Raw genomic sequence first — 19,660 nt, forward strand, 5'->3', positions numbered from 1 at the left:
GACGCCGTGTGCTATTTTTGCGACTCCCCGCGAGTCGTAATACTTCATGACAGAAAGTTCTTTAAAGAACGGACAAGGGAAGGGTCCCTGCGCGTCCCCGCAGGAGCTGCCGGAGCAGTGGACCAACACCAAGAAGCTGGCCCTCCAGGTGAAGCAGAACGTGGCGCCGCTGCAGGCCAACGAGGTCAACATCCTGAGGCGGAAGTGCCAGCAGTTCGAGGTAGCGCAGCCCCGGGGGTGGGCGCCCCTCCGGGTGGCCGCACCGGAGCCCAGGGCGGGGGTGACCCAGCGCTTCTCCGGCAGCTCAAGCAGCACGAGTTCAGGGAGAAGTTCCGGCGAGAGGCCCCGTTCAGCTTCATGGACCCCGACCCCTACAAGTCCCTCAATAAGGTGCGTCACCCAAGGGCGCGGCGCCCTCCCAGCCCTGCCCCAGGCTCCCGTTCCTGGCCTGGGGGCCTGGCAAGTGCCCGGTGTCCGCGCCAGCCCTGGCGTCCCGGCCCGCGGGGCCCCCCTGCCGTACCTCGGCCCGCCCCGGCCCCGTCACGCCCCGCTCGGCACTCACCTGTCGTCTTCCCTCCCTGGCCACGGTGTGCCCGTGGCCGAGCCCCGCCAGGTCCCCCTCTGCTCCTGCTGCCACGTCCACAACCGGCATCCAACGTGCAGGTGCCACGGGCTGGGCCTGACGGCCCCTCGGGCTCGGGCCTGTGGCCTCCGACAAAAGAGCACGAAGACCCCGGTGCCCTTGGGGTCACCCACACGTGCCCTCCCCCGGCCTCCGCTCCCCGCACGGCTTCGAAGCCGCTGTTTCCAAAGACCCTCCCCGCTCTTCAGGGTCATTATCTCACATCGCACCCCAATCCCAGTGGGGGGTGAGCGGCCTCTCCCGGAGCCCTCGGGCCCAGGGCTGGATTCTGAAGAGACCCGGCGTGAGCTTGTTTAGTGATCAGGCCCGTGCGTGGAAAGGCCTCCGGGAGCCGCCCGCACACGCGGGGAGCCACCTGCACATCCACGCAGACACTCACCCGCTCCACGCCAAAACACCTGCTCTCACTCACCTGCTTCGGAGTGACCCTTGCTTCCCTCCTCTTATCTAGACTGTTCTCATTTTCAACGCAATCATGCATCACCTACATAATGCTTAATAATGTAAAAAAAAAAAAAAAAAAAAACCAGGAGGTGAGAATGGAGCGATCTCGAACCTCTCAGGAGGAAATCGGGCATTGGTGCAGGGTCCGTGAAAGTCACTTCTGGTGCCTGAACTCCCAAAGCTGGAGGGCCTGGCCACGCGGCCGGACGCAGGGGCAGGCGAAGGCGGGAGGGAGAGGGTGCTGCTGCGTCCCCCTCCAGGAGGACAGCTGCCCCTGGGGGGTGCCCGGGGTCGGGGCACAGCTCTGGCACTGAGCGCGAGCCCCGCTCTTGACGGCCCCCCTCGCCTGCCTCCAGCAACAAAAGAGCATCGCGTCCATGGAGAGCACCATGGAAGCCCTGTGCAAGTCCGGGAGCCTGTTCGAAGTCACGGTCCCAGACTACAGGCAGCTCAAGGCTTGTCACAAAGAGGTCCGCCTGCTGAAGGAGCTCTGGGACATGATCGTCATGGTGAGGGGCACGGCGGGGACGGGGCCCGGGGTGGGCGGGGTGGGCCAGAGGAGGTGCTCCCAGCATCCCCCGGCCGCTAGGACGCCGCGGTGCAGCTGACGGAGGCGCCCCCTCTTCTTGGACGCCAGGGTAGCGCACGAACACCTGCTGGCTCCGGCCGGCCTCTCCTCCCGGCTCCCCCATTTTCAGAGAAATGTTAGCTCTTCCCTCTTATTCTCTTGAAGGAACTTCAGGATCTCTGTCCCCCCCCCCCCAACAGAAGCCCACCGTGGCTTCGTCCGGAACCGGCTCTCCTCTTTGAGCTAATCTGGGGAGAGCTGCTCTCACGGGGCCGAAGCACGCTGTGTCTCCGTTGGTCTTATTTTCCAGTAAATCACAGTAAAATATTGAAAACGGCTTCCTTCTGGCCACACTGAGCCTGGCAGTCCCTGGGGTCAGGGGCTCCGTTACAATCGCTCCCAACGAGAGAGGACACAGTGGAGCCTCTTGATGCTGACTTTTCCACAATTAGCTGAACTGGAGTCTCTTGTGTAGGAGGGACATTCCGGGATGCAGTCGGCAAAGCCAGAGAGGACGGGGGCTGCCCATCCCCTTGATAAACAGCGGTCCGCACGGACTGGACAATAAAGCCCCCACATTTCCCAGGAGGTGTAGCCGTAAGCATTTACCGCCGGAATATTCCACGGAGGATCCTCCAAAACAAACTGCCAGGACACTTCTATGATAACAGGATAGAGAATAAGCTTAACCCCAAAAGAGCCGCTGATTCAATGCCTACGGGGCGATTAAGGTTTCGTGTCTTAGCGTCTTCAAGGCAGGTGTCCTGTAAACACCCGCACCTCTTTGTCTTTACGGAGCAAGCTTGGCCAGCCCAGGCCTCGGGCCTCAAGCACCTGCGCCAACGATCTCATCCCGTCCATCCCAGGCCCACGTCCATTCTCAGCCCGCACCAAACGGAAGACTGCAGGCTTTGTGGTCGTCTGTCTCCACTGTCCGTAGGGTTCTTCCCGGGGAGATTCTGTGTCTTTGAGGTTTTTTCTAGAGGAAAAACTCACCATCAGTCAGTATGAGCGAGGCTACTCCGCACCGACAAACAGCCCTGGGAGAACCTCCGCGTAGCTAACAGCAGAAGTGTATTTCTCTTTCATGCAAAGTCCACACGCTGGTTCCACGCAGCCCTTGGGTGGCTCTGCGTTCCAGGCTGTGGGGCCACACGCGTTCCCACGACTGCCACAGCGGGCAGAGCTCTGGGTCAAGCACTGGCAATTACGTGCTTCCGCCCCGAAGTGCCAGGCATCACTCTGGTTTCCCTGGTCGAGGCGGGTCCCATGGCCTCACCAAGGAGTAGAGGGGCCTGGGTGCTGGTGAGCAGTAGTGGCGCCCTCCACGGGGTTGGCCAAAACGTATTTGACCGGCGGGCTTCTGAGTTGTATCTTTACGGCCAGGCTTGGGCTTGTGTCCATGCACCCTAGCACCCGCTGTTAGTGGTTCCCTGTACCCGCCAGGAGCCGCGGCAGTCAGGTGACACGGATGAGACATCATCCCAGGCCCTCAGTGAGTGTTTCCACCTCAGGTGAACACCAGCATCGATAACTGGAAGACCACCCAGTGGAAAAATATTAACGTGGAGCAGATGGACATAGATTGTAAGAAGTTCGCCAAGGACGTGAGGTCTCTGGACAAGGAGATGAAGAGCTGGGACGCCTTCATAGGGCTGGACAACACCGTAAAGAACATGATCACATCCCTGCGCGCCGTGAGCGAGCTGCAGAACCCCGCCATCCGGGACCGCCACTGGCAGCAGCTCATGCAGGCCACCCAGGTACCGCGATGGGCTGGCCCTTGGCTGATGAAGCTGGGTGCGGGCGAGGCTGGCTTCGGGCGCCTGTGAGCTGGGGCGGCTGCCCCTTGGGGCGCTGTGCCCCCACACTGGGTAGAATGCTCCGCTGTAGCCATCTGGAAATTCTTCATAAGTTTTTAAGATTTTATTTATTTGAGAGAGAACCTGAGCATGGGGGAGCGGCAGCAGAGGGAGAAGCAGACTCCCCACTGAGCAGGGAGCCCAATGTGGGGCTTAATCCCAGGGCCCTGGGATCAGGAACTGAGCCAAAGTCAGATGCTTAACCGACTGAGCCACCCAGGTGCCCAATCCTTAATAGTTTTTTTTTAACAAAGAGCCCCATTATTTTCATTTTGCACTGGGCCTCGCAAATTATGTAGCCAGTTTCGGTTGTAGATGGATTGTCCGTAGGGTTCAGATGAACATCTCCCCTGGCCTCCCCCATGCACCCCAGGGGTACAGAGGCTCTAGTGTCCAAATTTCCCAGGAGCATCCCCTAATGAGGGCGGTGTTCCTGGCATCAACAGCCCTAGGAGGCAAATAGGAACACTCCCCACCGTGAGTAAACGTTGAACAAAACTTTATTGAACGGCGCAGAGGCCCCACACAGGTGCCAAGGATACAAAGAGGCAGGGAAGCAGAGGAAAGCGCAGCACGTGCGATCATGTTCGGGATGCCCAGTGGGGTATTCAGCAGGGATCCTGAGGGTTCAGAGGAGGCTTCAGGAGCATGTGGAGTGTGGCTTGAACCTTGGGAGAGAGGAACACAAGACAAACAGAAGGGCTGTCTGCAGTCCTGAGTACTGAGACCACAGCTTTTCCAGACCACTGGCCAACCCATGTGTCCCACCGGGGCGCCCCAGGAGAGTCCCCCCCCCCCAGCTGGTGATCAGGAAGCAACTAAAGTGTCCCAGCCGAGGACTTAGTGAAACCCGGGCAGGTGTTCTCCCCAGCGTGATTGAGAGATGCTCGATTGTATCAGTTAAGCCAGTTTCCACGGGGGCTCAGGACCGGTGCCCGGAAATGTCTATGTGACAGCGGGAATATAGGCGAGGGAGTGAGGAAGGGGTGTGAGGACTGGGGGGCACTATGCCAGCACCTGGCAGCCGTGCCCGCTAGGAACACAGCATCGGTAGCGTTAATTTCTGAGCAGGCGCATTAGCATCTGGGGCTGCCGCTACGGAGAACCACGATCTCGGGTCTTTTTTTTTTTTTTTTTTTTTTTTTTTTTTTTTTTTTTGATCTCGGGTCTTAAAACCACAGACGTGTTTTCTTTAATGGCTCTGTGGCTGGAAGTCTGAAATCAAGGTGTGGGCAGGGGTCCCTCCCTCTGAAGGCTCCTGGGGACAGTCCTTCCCTGCCTCCTCCAGCCTGTGGTGGCCCCGGGCATCCCTTGGCTTGTGGAAGTTTCCCTCCAGATGCTGTCTCGGCGACCACATGGATTTCTGCCTTTCAAATCCGCGCCCCCCCCACCTTCTCTTACAAGGACTGCTGTCATTTAGGGCGCACGCAGACGATCCAGGAGCGCTCATCTCAAGATCCTTAATATCTGCAAAGACCCTATTTCCAAATAAGATCACAGTCTGAGGTCTGGGTGGACAGGAATTTGGGAGAAACACCTCAAACCACTACAGGTGGGCTCTACTATTACACAGTGTTACCCGGAGGAAAGGCGAGTCTTAGGGAGGTAACTCACCCAAGTCATGGAGCCAGTAAAGGGTGACGCAGAGCCCCCCTTGTGGCCCGGATTACTCACTAACCGGCCTCTCCACCTAGGACAAAGACAGTGTCCAGTACAAATGACCTTACATGAACATGCCTATGTCTCCCCCAGGTGAAATTTGAAATGTCAGATGAGACCACGCTGGCAGATTTGCTGCAGCTGAACCTTCACAAATATGAGGACGAGGTCCGAAATATCGTTGACAAGGCTGTGAAAGAGTCTGGGATGGAAAAGGTGTTTTTTTTTTTTTTTTTAATTTTTTTTATTTTTTATCGACACCCAAATGTGTTCTGTATGGGATGATGCTGAAGCGAACCCGTGAGCCCAGCACCTATGAGCATCTCATTTCTTGTAGGGTCCGGTGGTCACTTAACGCAAAAACAAAGATCAGTGGACTTTCTCATACCTAAACCATGACAGAAATCTTGTAAAGTAGTTCCAGGATTTATTACTGAAAAAAGGAATATACCCCCCTGGCTATAGCCCTGTCCCCTGTGTGCAGTCGTTCGCACATTTAAAAACGCCCCAAACTCTCTCCTCTCGTGGGGCACCCTTGTTTGTGACTTTGGAGAAGAGGCCGAAGGAGGGAAGGCAGGAGGACTGGCCATCAGGGTGGATGATGCGCCCCCGGCTAGGGCAGTCTCAGGACGCAGGGAAACACGGGAGGGCTCCTTCTGCAATTCGAATCTCTCTCCTCACCTGTTTGGTGAGTGTGAGTCATCACATTTTGGCTTTCTTCTCTCCCCCACCCCCACCCCGGCTTTTTTTTTTTTAACAGCCTGATTGAGCTGTAATTCACATACCATATGGTTCATTCATTTAACGTGTCCAATTCAGTGGCTTTTAGCATATTCACAGATGTGAGCGACCATCACAGGGTAGAATTATTCAATGTGAGAGCATTTTCACCAACTCAAAAAGCAAGCCATTCCCTCTAGAAACCCGCCATCTTCCCATATATCCCCATCCCACCTCTAGGCACCCACTAACCTTTCTGTCCCTACGGACTTGCCGATTCTGGACATTTCATATAAATGGAGTCACACAAGAGATGGCCTTGCCTATCTGGCTTCCTTCATGCAGCGTAATGTCGTCAAGGTCCATCCGGGTGGGAGCCTGAGTCAGAACTTCATTCCTTTTTATGGCCGAACTGTATTCTGATGACCCGTCCATTTTTTCTGTTCATCTGTTGACGGACATTTGGGTCGTTTCCACCTTTTGGCAATTGTCGATGGTGTTGGTATGAATGTTCTGGATTTCTCAAAGCAGGGCTTCATTCCGGGTCCTTCTCGGCCCTTCATGCCAGACGCCGAGTGACGTAGTTTCCATGTCCCCCGAAAGGTGCTGAAAGCCCTAGATGCCACGTGGTCCACCATGGAGTTTGAGCATGAGCCACACCCACGCACGGGCACCATGATGCTCAAGTCAGACGAGGTGCTGGTGGAGACTCTGGAGGACAACCAGGTGCAGCTGCAGAACCTGATGATGTCCAAGTACCTGTCCCACTTCCTGAAGGAGGTGACAAGCTGGCAGCAGAAGCTGTCCACGGCGGACTCGGTCATCTCCATCTGGTTTGAGGTCCAGAGGACCTGGAGCCACCTGGAGAGCATCTTCATCGGTTCTGAAGACATCCGTGCCCAGCTACCGGAGGACTCCAAGCGCTTTGACGACATTGACCTGGAGTTCAAGGTGAGCAGAGCCTTCTCCCTCCCCCTGGGCATTTTCAGAAATGGCTACTACGCCAGAGAAAACACGGCCACTGACACCCTGGGGGCCCTGGCTCCTTCCAGGCCCTGATGGAAGAGGCGGTGAAAACGCCCAACGTGGTGGAAGCCACCAACAAACCCGGTCTCTACGACAAGCTGGAGAACCTGAAGAAAAGGTGGGTCCCCACACCTGTCCAGGTGAGATGGGTCCTGGCAGCAGGGACCTGAGCCATCAGCCCCCGCCGCCCAGGACAGGGCAAACTCTCCTCCCTGGGGGCTCATGCTCTGGGCCACGTGGTGTCACACTGGCCACACAGCGTGTCTCCAGCCTCAGAGGGACGCCCGCACGGCGTGTCAGATTCGAAGGTCTGAATTAAACCGGGGCTGTGAACAACAGAGAGGTGCCTCCAGGGCTGTCGCCCAGGAGGGGCCCAGGAGGGGCCCAGGAGGGCTGTCACGGGCAGGATGGGCTGCAGAAGGCCTGGACAGCCTCGGTTCCGCCCTCCTCCTAGCTTGGCTGTGTGCGAAAAGGCCTTGGCGGAGTATTTAGAGACCAAAAGACTGGCTTTCCCGAGGTTCTACTTTGTCTCCTCGGCTGACCTCCTGGACATCCTCTCCAACGGAAATGACCCCGTGGAGGTAGGTGGCCCCTGGTATTTTGAAGGATAGGCCGCCCCCCCCCCGCCAGGTGGCCTCGTGCTCACCCCCAGATAAGCAGATGCCTGGCTAGCCCTGGCCGGTGGGAGGCGTGTGCATGGATGTCCCTGTACCACCTCCACAGGGTCATCCACGCCAGAAACCACCGGGGGTCCCACCATGACAGAGAGCCTCTGTGCCTCGTTTTCCTCATCTGGAAAATGGGTTAGATGCCAGGGGCTTAGTGATGCACCACAGATCCAGGGCCCCAGAAGCCAAGAGGAGGCTCTGCTGCAAAGAGAGAGGGGTTAACTAACTAGGCGAAGGGAAGACACTCTATTTTATTTGAATCATAAACTTGCAGGACGCACCAGGAGGGATGCACGGGGTGGCCCAGGGAAACAGGCCCAGGGCCTGGGACAGAAAGACCCTTAAAACCACCCGAGGAAAAGCCAGCCGCACGCCCCCTCTGAGCCCGGGATTACAGACCCGGCGCCCCCCCCCGCCCCTCCCCAGGTGAGCCGCCACCTGGCCAAGCTCTTCGACAGCCTGTGTAAACTCAAGTTTCGCCTGGACGAGGAGGAGAAGCCTCTCAAGTTCGGCCTGGGGATGTTCAGCAAGGAGGACGAGTATGTGGACTTCGACCAGGAGTGTGACCTCTCAGGGCAGGTGAGTGCCGGGGCCACGTCCAGGGTGATCGGACAGTGGGCGACCGCGCAGCGGCTGTCAGAGGAAGCCACTCGTGCTCTGGCGGGGGTGTCGCCGCGGCCACCCCAGCCCGTGACTGTCCCTCGATCCGACAAGCGCTTGGACAGCTTCCGTATAGAATTTCCAGCACAGCGTGACCCGCGCGGTCTGGGCCGAGTCTTGAGAAAAGCACGAAGAGAGAAGGAGGGGAGGGGAGGAGGCCGCTGCACCCTTGCCAAGGAACCACCGAGTTCTAACCCCTGTTCAGAATAACGGGCTTTATTTAGGGCTCTGACTTACCAGAGAGGTCTCCTCACCCCAAGCCGCCCCTGTCCCTTCCCCAGCTGCCCGCGAGGCTGCCTCCTGCCGCCGACACCATCCCCGCGACACCTCTCCCCATCTCACCACCAACTCAGCAGCCAAATCGACTTTGACATTATCCTTTTATCCTTTAAAAAAAAAAAAAAGATTTTAACCTATTTATTCATGAGAGACACAGAGAGAGGCAGAGACACAGGCAGAGGGAGAAGCGGGTTCTCCGAGGGGACCCCAATGGGGGACTTGATCCCGGGACCCAGGATCAAGCGCCGAGCCACCCAGGTGCCCCGACGTTGACATTATCCTAAGCGACATGTAATTTGGAGAGAAGTCAGCTGGGGACAAAAGGAAAATCTCATGCAGAAAACTCGAGCTTCAGAAGCGTGGGCACCGAGAGCTCCGGGCTGGTTTGCTCTGCGTGGACGGGGCTGGTGGGCGCCGGGACGAGCCCCGTCATCACCGTGTGTCGAGACCCGCTCCCTGCGCTTAGCTCCCTGCAGACGCCACCGCAGGCCACCGCAGGCCACCGCACTGTGTTCACAGCTGAAAAGAAAAACCAAGCCGATTACCCTGCTTGGCTTTGCCCCCCCAACCGGTCGTGACTAGCTGAGGGTTCGTATTTTAAAATACAAAGGCGGCTGGTCTGCAAGTTCGTCCCCGCGTGACCGTCCCGGACGCTGAGACCAGGCACCCGAGGAGCAGCCCAGAACCCACCAGGGACTCGAGAGGACAGACGCAGCGTCTCCCAACGTCAGCAGCGCCCCAGGGGCTCAGACGTAGCCTGTCTTCTCTTCTAGAATTTTCTCTGGGTCCCCTCCCTTGTCCGCCTAGAACTATAGCGTTGCACACGTGAACGCCGGCGCGACAGGTCGTGAGGGCCACCACCAGGCTGCCCAACCGCATTTTTCAGTGGGTCGCTCTTACTGCTCCACGAAAACCCTGACCTTTTGACCCCCGGGGACGACAGCGAGGGCAAACGGCGGCGCTCGGGGCCGGTGGCGTCAGTGTGGCTCCCGTCCCCAGGTGGAAGTCTGGCTGAACCGCGTGCTGGACCGCATGTGCGCCACGCTGCGCCACGAGATTCCGGAAGCCGTCGTGACGTACGAGGAGAAGCCGAGGGAGCAGTGGATCTTCGATTACCCGGCGCAGGTGCGGGGCTGGGCGGGGGCGGCCGCGTCGGAGAGCAGCCACGAGCCGCCGGTGGGGACTGTCGCGTGGGAGGTGGCGCCTGTCTGTTTCAGGTCGCGCTCACGTGCACCCAGATCTGGTGGACCACGGAGGTGGGCCTGGCGTTCGCGAGGCTGGAGGAAGGCTATGAGAACGCCATCAAGGACTACAACAAGAAGCAGGTGCGCAGTGCAGCGCGTGTCGCGGGCTCGGCCCACAGAGGCCTCCTCTCCGCCGCTGGGCCTCGGGGTTGCGGCGCTTCCTGTCCGTCAGTCCAGAGCGGCCACATCTTGGCAACCGCCCCCCCCACCCCCCGCCCCCCGGGGTGGTTCTCCCCGAAGGCAACCGCTCTGGAAATACTAAGGAAGGAAAAGTCACGTGTAATGCCACCACCCAGATACGACCACTGTCACACCGTCACGTAGGCTTCTAACCCGTGGGCATGTACCATTGACCCAAACGCAAATACAAACCACCTGCGTGGCTTTCAAATCCCGTTTTGCTTCACACCCACCACCTTCCCGTGGTGGCAGCTTTTCCCACAGGCTGTCATCCCCACAGGCTCCCACGTGTCCCATGGGGGCGGCTCGGCAGCTCACACCCCCCCCCCGTTGGGGGATGCTGAGAACCTGTTGTGTGCCTCATTTTTGTAAATGAGAGGGTGACGGTCTTCCTGCCCAGCCCTGAGCTCCCAGGGTCCCGCGTGGGGGTGGGGGCGGGGGCGGGGGCAGAGGCAGGGGGGTGGGGGTGCGTCACCTGCTGCACGTGACGTCCCAGCCAAGGTGCCACTGCTCCTCAGATCAGCCAGCTAAACGCGCTCATCACCCTGCTCATCGGAAACCTCAGTGCGGGCGACAGGATGAAGATCATGACCATCTGCACCATCGACGTGCACGCCCGGGACGTGGTCGCCAAAATGATCACGGCCAAGGCACGAGCCCCCGGGAAGGGCCGGGAACCGGGTCGGGATCTGGCGTTGGGGGGGACCCTAACCCGCGTCGGGGCCTCTCCCCTGGGAGGCGACTGAGTTCCTGGCGACCGTGGCCCCGGCCCCGGCCCTGGCCCTCTCCAAGACTCAGCCCTGGTGAGCAGCCAGGCGGAGGGCGGACGAGGAGGGCTGCCCCGGGTCCCGCTCCCACGCTCCCGCCCCGCCCGCAGGTGGAGAGCGCGCAGGCCTTCACCTGGCAGTCCCAGCTCCGGCACCGCTGGGACGAAGAGAAGAGGCACTGCTTTGCCAACATCTGTGACGCCCAAATCCAGTACTCGTACGAGTACCTGGGCAACACGCCGCGGCTGGTCATCACGCCGCTCACGGACAGGCGAGGGCACGCGCCGGCCGCCTTGGCCAGGGGGGTCGGGAGGCCCGCGTCCAGACTCCCCCCTGCCCCTGCCCCTGCCAGGCACCCGGCCTCGGTGCCGTGTTCTTGCGTCACCCCGACACTAGCGGTGTGGTCGTGGGGAGTTGCTCAGCTCTCTGGGGGCCGGCACGGCGGGGGTGCTCTCTCCTGAATCCACCTCACGTACTCCCGCATTCCGCCCCCCGTGCCTCCCTGGCGCCCCGTGGGTGTGATGTCCACGCAGCGCGCGTGGAAGGGAAGGGGTGGCCGTGGGGTCCGCGCACACGGGATAATCAGAGGCCCCTCGCAGGTGCTACATAACCTTGACCCAGTCGCTGCACCTGATCATGGGGGGAGCCCCCGCTGGCCCTGCTGGGACGGGCAAGACGGAGACGACCAAGGATCTGGGCAGGGCCCTGGGCACCATGGTGTACGTCTTCAACTGCTCAGAGCAGATGGACTACAAGGTACGCCCCACCCGGGGGTGGGGGTGCTGTATGTGGCATGTTCTAGATGCCTGGACACCAGGTGACCTGGGGCAGGAGACATCAGTTTGCAGCCAGTGTCCGCCCTGGGGTCCGGCTGAGCGGCTGTGTCCCTACCAGCGGTCTGGGGCCCCCGGGAAGCTGGGGCCTCATGGACGTGACAATGTGTCTAGAAGCAGCTCCCAGGGTCCACGAACCCAGCCCCGAATGTCCTGTCCCGCCCTTGGAGGTAACCTCCTCCCAGCGTCCGTTCCACACTCTCTCCAGGGACAGAGTGAGCACCTCTGTGGTGTCCGGTGTGGGGCTTCTGGGTGAAAGCGAGTCCAGGCAGGCTGCGGAGGGAGCCAGGGGACAGGCCAGGCCCCGGTGGCCCCTGGAGACCATGCAGCGTGGTGTCACGGGGGCTCCTGGGGTCCACAGGGCAGCCTCTGTGGGAGGGCGGGGGGTGGGCCTGGGGTCAGGAGCCCGGGCCTGCCCTCGCGTCCCCTCCGTGCCCGCATGTGAGCCCCATGGCCCAAGCCCCCTGAGGCTGAGGTGGGGCCAGCTGCCCCTCCTCCGGGTCAAGACCACAGGCCACACCAGCCTCTGATGTTCAGAAAATCATCCCAGGAGGACTTTACCCACCTGGACTCCCCCATGGAGATGCTGGAGAATCCTCATCACCCGGCTGAGGACCGGAGACCACACAAACGTCTAGAAGGAAATCTCACATGCACGCCCACCCCCCCCCCCATTTTAGAGAGAAGGCCCCTCCCTGGTTGCACGAGAAAAGTTCCTAATTTTACGCGAATGCACTTGTCCGACCGTCCAGCTCGGGGGCCAGGGAGGCCCCCACCCAGAGGGGTCCCGGGGCAAGGCTGGGTGGGCTCCTCCTGGCAGCCAGCCCCCGGCGGCACGAACACCCCCCGGGGAGTGGGCGCCGGCCTGACCCTCGGTCAGCAGACCGTGATCTGTGACCCAGCCGAAGGGGCAGGTGGGGCTCCTGGCGGGACCGGCCGGCCCTCCGAGCCCCTTCCTCCCATCTCACCCTTCCTAGTCCTGTGGAAACATCTACAAGGGCCTGGCTCAGACTGGAGCCTGGGGCTGCTTCGATGAATTTAACCGAATCTCCGTGGAAGTCTTGTCGGTGATCGCTGTGCAGGTAGGGTCCTGTGGTCTGCGGTCCCCGGTGCCGTGCCGTGAAGGGGGGGTGTGGCACAGACGTGAGAGCCCCACCCCAGCCCTGTCCTGGGTGTCGCCACTGCGGGCGCGGGCGGTTACTCCTCCTCGCAGGGCAAGGACGGAGCTCCTTGCGACAGGCGTCGGCGAAGGATGCATGAGACAGCGGTGCTGGGAGGACAGGGAGGGAGGGGATACGCCCGTGGGCTTCGGGGACCTGGTCTCGGGTGGGGGACAGCCCGCGCCCCGCGCCGCAGGGGGGGATCCGGCTCACAGGCAGACTTTGCGCCCAGGGCGGGCTTTAACCGTGGTCGTGGGGCGCCCTCCAGTGGTGGCTGCAGGCTGGCAGCGCCCAGCGGGAGCGGAGGATCCAGTTGGGCCAAGGAGCCCGAGATTCAGAATTCACCCAGTGCCCGAGTTCTTGAAGACGGTTGGACATACGGGGGGGGGGGGGGGCGGCTCGGGGGTGCTCCCCGCGGCCCTCCCGGTGCAGGAGCGGGACCCTCCCCGGCCTCCAGCTGGGTGATGGGGCTCATCTCACGATGCATGACCCCCCACGGCAGCATCCACAAAGCGGAGAATTACAGGAATTTGGGGCAGAGCAGTGGTCGTGGGGGGGGCGGGGGACAGGGGAAGTGGGCCCCACAACGGAAGGGGACCTGAGGGGTCCTGGCAGTGACGGCAGCACCCCGGTCCCGCCCGTGACACTGCACCGCAGTCGTGCAGGACGTTGCTGCCGGGGGACGCGGGCAGGGGGCACGCCAGGGGCCCAGGGGCACCCCCTCGGTGCCTGCCTAAAACTGCGCGCGAGTTGACCTTGTCTCAAGATTAAGTTTAATGGAAAAGAAAGAGCCTCCAGGCAGCCACACGCTCCACCACCAAAGAAGGTCCGGCCTGCGGAAGCTGGTCATTCCCACGCTGACGCATCTGTGTGCCCCCGTTTAGGTGAAATGTGTCCAAGATGCAATTCGGGCCAAGAAAAAAACTTTCAGTTTCCTGGGAGAGATGATAAGTCTCATCCCCACCGTGGGGCTCTTCATCACCATGAACCCTGGGTACGCGGGACGCACCGAGTTGCCCGAAAACCTAAAGGCCTTGTTCAGGTGTGTGGGCAGAGGGGACGCTAAGCCCGAGCGAGCCGGGCGCCAGGGAGGAGGCCGGGGGGACACGAGGCTCCTGGGTCAGGGGTTCCTGCCCCTGGGGGTGGAGGGCAGGGGGGTCCATCGGTGGAGAGTGAGCAGAGCAGGTGCAGGAGGGCAGAGGGCAAGGAGGAACAAGGGGAGGTGGAGAGGGCCCGGGGTGCTGGGGACCGGCCGGTGCCCCCAGAATGTGGGCGCCGTGGGCCTCCTGGCAGGCGAGGCGTGCACCCAGCTGAGGAGAGGCGGGATGGGGGGGGGGCGGGGGAAACCCGAGGCAGAGCCGCTGTCTCCCCCAGGCCCTGCGCCATGGTCGTCCCCGACTTTGAGCTCATATGCGAGATCATGCTGGTGGCCGAGGGCTTTCTGGAAGCCCGCCTGCTGGCCAGGAAGTTCATCACGCTCTATACCTTGTGCAAGGAGCTCCTGTCGAAGCAGGTGTGCGCCAAGGGCGGTGTCCACGCCTGCAGGGGGGCGGGCGGGGGGTCCCCACCTCCGACCGCAGCCCGCGTGGGAAGGCCTCACGGCGTGCTTCCCCCCCCCCCCCGCCCTCCCCAGGACCATTACGACTGGGGCCTGCGGGCCATCAAGTCCGTGCTGGTGGTGGCCGGCTCCCTGAAGAGAGGCGACCCCAGCCGCGCCGAGGACCAGGTGCTCATGAGGGCGCTCAGAGACTTCAACATCCCCAAGATCGTGACCGACGACCTGCCGGTGTTCATGGGGCTGATCGGGGACCTCTTCCCCGCCCTGGACGTGCCTCGGAAGCGCGACCTGAACTTTGAAAAAGTAGGGCCAGCCGGGCCCTCGGTCGGGTGGGCACGTGGGCATGGGGGGCCGTGTCGGGCAGCCCCGAAGCCACGAACGACCGACCCCTGTCCCGCACCTCTTTCGACGCTGGGGTGGGGGGCTCGGGGTCCCGGGGGCCGGGGGCCTTCGGCGAACCCATGCCCTGCACAGAGGCTCAGCAGCGTCACCGGCAGCATGGGGGACACGTCCACCCAGAGGCCACCGCTCCCCCACCATGCCTCCCGTGAGCCCCCTCCCGGACACTGCCCGGCCCCGACACGCGTGCCCAGCGCCCCCTCCCGTGTGCGCCCTCCCAGATCATCAAGCAGAGCATCGTGGAGCTCAAGCTGCAGGCGGAAGACAGCTTTGTCCTGAAGGTCGTGCAGCTTGAGGAGCTGCTCCAAGTGCGGCACTCGGTGTTTGTCATCGGGAACGCGGGCAGTGGCAAGTCTCAGGCACGTCCCCTCTCGTCCACACCCCCATCCCTCTGAAGGCCCTGGAGACCACTAGAGACTCGGCCTCTGTCCCCTCCCTGCCCCCGGGGGCGGGGTGGCGGGTGGGGAGCAGCCAGCCCCGGGACCCTGGTCCCACTGATGAGGCCCTGCTCCTGGTTCTCCTCTCCTCCTGCTCCTCCCCTCTGGACACCAGCCCCCCGGCCCTCTGTGGCCAGCCCCCGCCCCCCTCCTGTCCCCTCCTGTCCCCTGCCCCACCCCCACCCTCCTGGCCCCTCCTGGCCCCTGCCATTACCTGGGCGCGTGAGAAGCAGAGGCCATGGCCAGTCTTAGGGGTGCATCTCTACCGTCGGAAGATGCCCAGGCAGCCAGCGCCGAGCGGATGCCCACAGGGTGGGCGCTGGGTGGGCGCTGGGCTGCGATCCAGAGCACCTCTGACGACTGGTACCGGGGGGCGCGCAGCAAGTAGCTTTTCAACTGGCAGAGGCTAGGAACCCACTCTTCCGAAGGACCGTGTAGCTGTGTGTGTGTTCTCACGTCTGTACACGCATGTGTACGTGTGGAACAGCCTCAGCGTCCCTAGAAGTCCTCATCTGTGGGCGGAGGACACCATTCTCCCCAAGAGCTCGGCTTGCGCCCCGCTCAGGAGACCAGGGTGGATTTGCCCTCATCTTACCCTGGTCCCGGGCACGCGGCGCTCCGTGTCCACACACAGGAGCGTCGGGGTGCGTCACCCCCAGGGGACCTGACGCGTTAGAGTTTGGGGAACGTAGACGCCCCCGCATGTCACCAAAGCAGAAGGGACCGTGGCAGGAATTCTGCTCGCGGGTCGTGAGAGGACTTGGGCACTCAGGCAGATGGTGCCCTGGGGGGGGGGCGTGGGAGCGGGTCCCGGGCCCCGCGTGAACGGCGACCCCCTCCAGGTCCTCAAGTCTCTCAACAAGACCTATCAGAACATGAAGAGGAAGCCGGTGGCCGTGGACCTGGACCCCAAGGCTGTCACCTGCGATGAGCTCTTTGGCATCATCAACCCGGCCACCAGGGAGTGGAAAGACGGTAACGGGGCTGCGGCGGGGCAGGCTGCGCGGAGGCGGCTCACACCGGCCCCGTTCACACCAGCCCTGCTCACTCGCACCAGCTCGGCTCACACCAGCCCTGCTCACTCGCACCAGCTCGGCTCACACCAGCCCTGCTCACTCGCACCAGCTCGGCTCACACCAGCCCTGCTCACTCGCACCAGCTCGGCTCACACCAGCCCTGCTCACTCGCACCAGCTCGGCTCACACCAGCCCTGCTCACTCGCACCAGCTCGGCTCACACCAGCCCTGCTCACTCGCACCAGCTCGGCTCACACCAGCCCTGCTCACTCGCACCAGCTCGGCTCATACCAGCCCTGCTCACTCGCACCAGCTCTGCTCACACCATCCCTGTCACTCACAGGCCTCTTCTCCACCATAATGCGGGACCTGGCCAACGTCACTCATGATGGGCCCAAGTGGATTGTCCTGGATGGGGACATAGACCCTATGTGGATTGAATCTCTCAACACCGTCATGGATGACAACAAGGTTCGAGGGCTCCTGGATTCCAGAGCTAACCCCCGAAGCCATAGTGATGGCCCAGCGTAGGGCAGGGGGCTCACGGAAAGCGCTGCACGTCCCCACCTGCTGCACACACAGACAGGACCTGCCCCAGACTGGGACCTGGAGAGTGAGGGACTGTCTGGAACTCCGCATCAAAAGCTATGAACAAGGGAAAGTCCCCCGTCACGAGATGTGTGCATCATAGGACACGGGGCCTCACGCACCCCATCTCAGATATTTTTGGGCGGCAGCGTGGGTGAAGAGTGCAGATATGGAAAACATCCTTGCCTAATTGGCATGTGACATAACGTGGCAGGACATCTAATATCTGGGGAGGCAGAAACAGCCCTCAGAATTAACTAGAAGCTTCTTGAGAAAATGATTCTCACTTAGATGGAAGCGGGAACCCAGGAATTCCCAGGGAGGGGCAGGATCGTGGTTTTAAAAGCAAAGTGAATATCACAGTGACGGCCTACACGGCGCCCACATGTGGGAGCCTCTTGTGCTGTCCGGGGGTGGGTGGGGGCGGACGTGGGCTGGGCGCTGGGTGGTGGCGGGCACAGGTGCACAGGTCCCGGACTTCCTCCTCCTTATTCGGAGCCGCGTAGACCCACAGGCCTGCCTCCCTCCTAGGTCCTCACGCTGGCCAGCAATGAGCGCATCCCCCTAAACCGCACCATGAGGCTGGTGTTCGAGATCAGCCACCTGAGGACAGCCACCCCGGCCACCGTCTCCAGGGCCGGCATTCTTTACATCAACCCTACGGATCTAGGGTGGAACCCGTGAGTCGGGTTCCAAACTGGCAGAGACAGACGAGGCTGGGGGTGGTCCAGAGCTGCCTGCGCGGGCACGTAGTCATTGATTCGGTGCACGCTGCGGGCAGGGCTTTGCCCACGCACCGGGTCGGGGCAGCGAAAGCATGAGAGAGCGCCGTGTAACCGTGTGGCGTGATGCGCGGTGACTCCCACGTGGCACCACGCGCCGGGAACCCTGAGGCCGAGACAGGAAGTCATCCCAAGAGGGGTGAAGTCGGGCTGATGCCTGGTGGGAGGCAGTTTTCCAGGAAGACAAAAAGTCCGGGGAGCGTGTCAGGCGAGGACCAGTCTTGCCGGGGCACGGGTGGGGCGAGAGCGGGAGGTTCAGGGGTCCGGGTGCTGGTCGGGTCTCTGTGGATGGAGCATGAAGCCTGAGGATGCTCTTGGCAGGTAGGGGCTGGTGTGGACCGGGCTGCGGGGCCCGCACAGGGGCCCCTCCTGGCGTGAAGAGGAGAGATGCCCAAGGCGCTGGACGATGTGCGGCCACGGGGGACAGCAGGGGAGGGAGGATGTGAGGAACAGAAGACTTAGCATTGGTTCCGGGGGCCCAAGACCCACAGTCAAAGTGTTGGCAGGGCTGGTTCCTCCCAGAGGCCCCGAGGGAGAATGCGTCCCAGGCCTCTGTCCCGGCTTCTGGTGGCTCTGGGCCATCCTTGGCGTCCCTTGGCTTCTGGATGCCTCACCCGATCTCTGAGGCCATCTCTGTTCTCTCAAGGTCTTTCCTCAGTACCCTCTTCTTTTTTTTTTTTTTTTTTTTTTAAGATTTTATTTATTCAGAAGAGACATGGAGAGAGAGGCAGAGACACAGGCAGAGGGAGAAGCAGGCTCCATGCAGGGAGCCCGATGTGGGACTCGATCCCAGGACTCCAGGATCATGCCCTGAGCTAAAGGCAGATGCTCAACCGCTGAGCCACCCAGGTGCCCCTCAGTACCCCCTTCTTGTAGGGACAGTCATCCTAATGCAGGATGATCTCATTTTGAGATCTTTACCTTCACTACATCTGTCTGCGAAGACACTGTCCCAACTAAGGTCACACGTACAGGTCCCGGTGGACATGTCTTGCAGGTGCCAGCATCCTGCCCACTATACCACATGTGAGAGTTTGCAGGGCGGGCAGGCGAGGCAGGAGCTGCTGACACAGGGCAATGGGAACAAGGAGCGATTGTGGGGGGTTCAGGGGGCAGCAGTGGGGTGGGAAGGAGAGCCTGGAGGCAGGCTCTACTCTGGCCACGGTTCTTGGGGCCCCGATTCTTGGGGCCCTGGTTCTTGGGGCCCTGGAGGAAGGACCAAGAGAGAGAGCCGCCGTTTGGGGACGAGGAGGGGAGAAGTGGAGAGGGTAGGGCACCAGCACAGGGGCCCCCCAGGAGAAAGGCAGCCCTCCCACAGGGGCAGCAGTGACTCAAGGCCGGGAGATGGCCTTGCACACCCCAGAGCGGGAAGTGAAGCAAGGCTGCCTCTGGGGGCCGGGCGGGAGCCAGGCGGGCTCGTCCTCCGTCCTCCGTCCTCCGAGTGCGCGTCTCGCTGGGCTTGCACTTCCCATCAAAGGCAGCGTGTGCAGCTGCAGGAGCCGGATGACTCCAACCACGGCAGAATTTTTAATTTCACATAAACAGCCTCAGAATAGAGGACAGGTACCGGCGTCTGTGTATAGGTTCGCAACCCGGGCTGCGTTCGGAGAGCCTGCTGTATGCGGGGTGCAGCACGCGGACTGCGGAGAGGACCGCGCTGTCCTCGTGGACGGTCCGGGGCGCGGGGGCAGAGGCTCTCCGTTCCCTGTGCTGATCGGAGCCGCCAGGGCGGGAGCTCAGAGAGGCTGGTCCTCAGGGCTAGGATGGGGACGGGAGCTCCCCCCGTGCTTCTGCTTGGGGGCGGGGGGGGGGGGTGGTCCCGGAAGTGGCACTCCGGCTGGCTGGCCTGCGAGGGAGCCGCACACTATTTGTGCTTTAGCAGGCACTTAGCACTCAGGGTGGGCCCGGCTCCCTCCCGCGGGCTTTAAAAACATCAGCCCAGGGCAGCCAGGGTGGCTCAGCGGTTTAGCACCTGCCTTCGGCCCAGGGTGTGATCCTAGAGTCCCGAGATCGAGTCCCACATGGGGCTCCCTGCAGGGAGCCTGCTTCTCCCTCTGCCTGTGTCTCTACCTCTCTCTCTCTGTCTCTCATGAATAAATAAATGAAATTTTTAAAAATCAGCCCAGGTGGTCCTTGGATATGGGAGTCGTTGTCACTCCCACTTAGA

At 61.5% G+C, this 19,660-nt stretch overlaps 1 protein-coding gene and 1 long non-coding RNA gene across 3 annotated transcripts in view; one reads left to right on the top strand and one right to left on the bottom strand.

Annotated features, from left to right (window-relative positions):
• DNAH17 (dynein axonemal heavy chain 17) overlaps positions 1-19,660 on the top strand; it is a 112,008-nt gene that overhangs the window by 51,766 nt on the left and 40,582 nt on the right. The window contains exons 23-44 of one of the 2 annotated variants that reach the window (XM_072746504.1): positions 104-220; positions 304-390; positions 1,444-1,596; positions 3,170-3,418; positions 5,270-5,392; positions 6,500-6,847; positions 6,949-7,040; positions 7,377-7,503; positions 8,017-8,169; positions 9,529-9,654; positions 9,747-9,854; positions 10,472-10,603; positions 10,831-10,991; positions 11,320-11,476; positions 12,531-12,635; positions 13,598-13,755; positions 14,088-14,226; positions 14,347-14,574; positions 14,892-15,029; positions 15,950-16,082; positions 16,467-16,594; positions 17,243-17,391. In XM_072746504.1, the coding sequence (XP_072602605.1) occupies positions 104-220; positions 304-390; positions 1,444-1,596; positions 3,170-3,418; positions 5,270-5,392; positions 6,500-6,847; positions 6,949-7,040; positions 7,377-7,503; positions 8,017-8,169; positions 9,529-9,654; positions 9,747-9,854; positions 10,472-10,603; positions 10,831-10,991; positions 11,320-11,476; positions 12,531-12,635; positions 13,598-13,755; positions 14,088-14,226; positions 14,347-14,574; positions 14,892-15,029; positions 15,950-16,082; positions 16,467-16,594; positions 17,243-17,391 (3,311 nt within the window). Of the gene's footprint in view, positions 1-103; positions 221-303; positions 391-1,443; positions 1,597-3,169; positions 3,419-5,269; positions 5,393-6,499; positions 6,848-6,948; positions 7,041-7,376; positions 7,504-8,016; positions 8,170-9,528; positions 9,655-9,746; positions 9,855-10,471; positions 10,604-10,830; positions 10,992-11,319; positions 11,477-12,530; positions 12,636-13,597; positions 13,756-14,087; positions 14,227-14,346; positions 14,575-14,891; positions 15,030-15,949; positions 16,083-16,466; positions 16,595-17,242; positions 17,392-18,954; positions 19,057-19,660 lie in introns of those variants that run through there. The other variant, XM_072746503.1, reaches the window with a different exon arrangement.
• On the bottom strand, positions 4,000-6,232 carry LOC140597669 (uncharacterized). The gene is made up of 4 exons (XR_011999484.1): positions 6,149-6,232; positions 5,132-5,207; positions 4,919-4,995; positions 4,000-4,185 (listed from the first exon to the last, which is right to left on the bottom strand). It is a non-coding gene; the product is annotated as an uncharacterized lncRNA (long non-coding RNA).

Source organism: Vulpes vulpes, chromosome 2 (assembly GCF_048418805.1).
Source record: "Vulpes vulpes isolate BD-2025 chromosome 2, VulVul3, whole genome shotgun sequence".
Lineage (NCBI taxonomy): Eukaryota > Metazoa > Chordata > Mammalia > Carnivora > Canidae > Vulpes > Vulpes vulpes.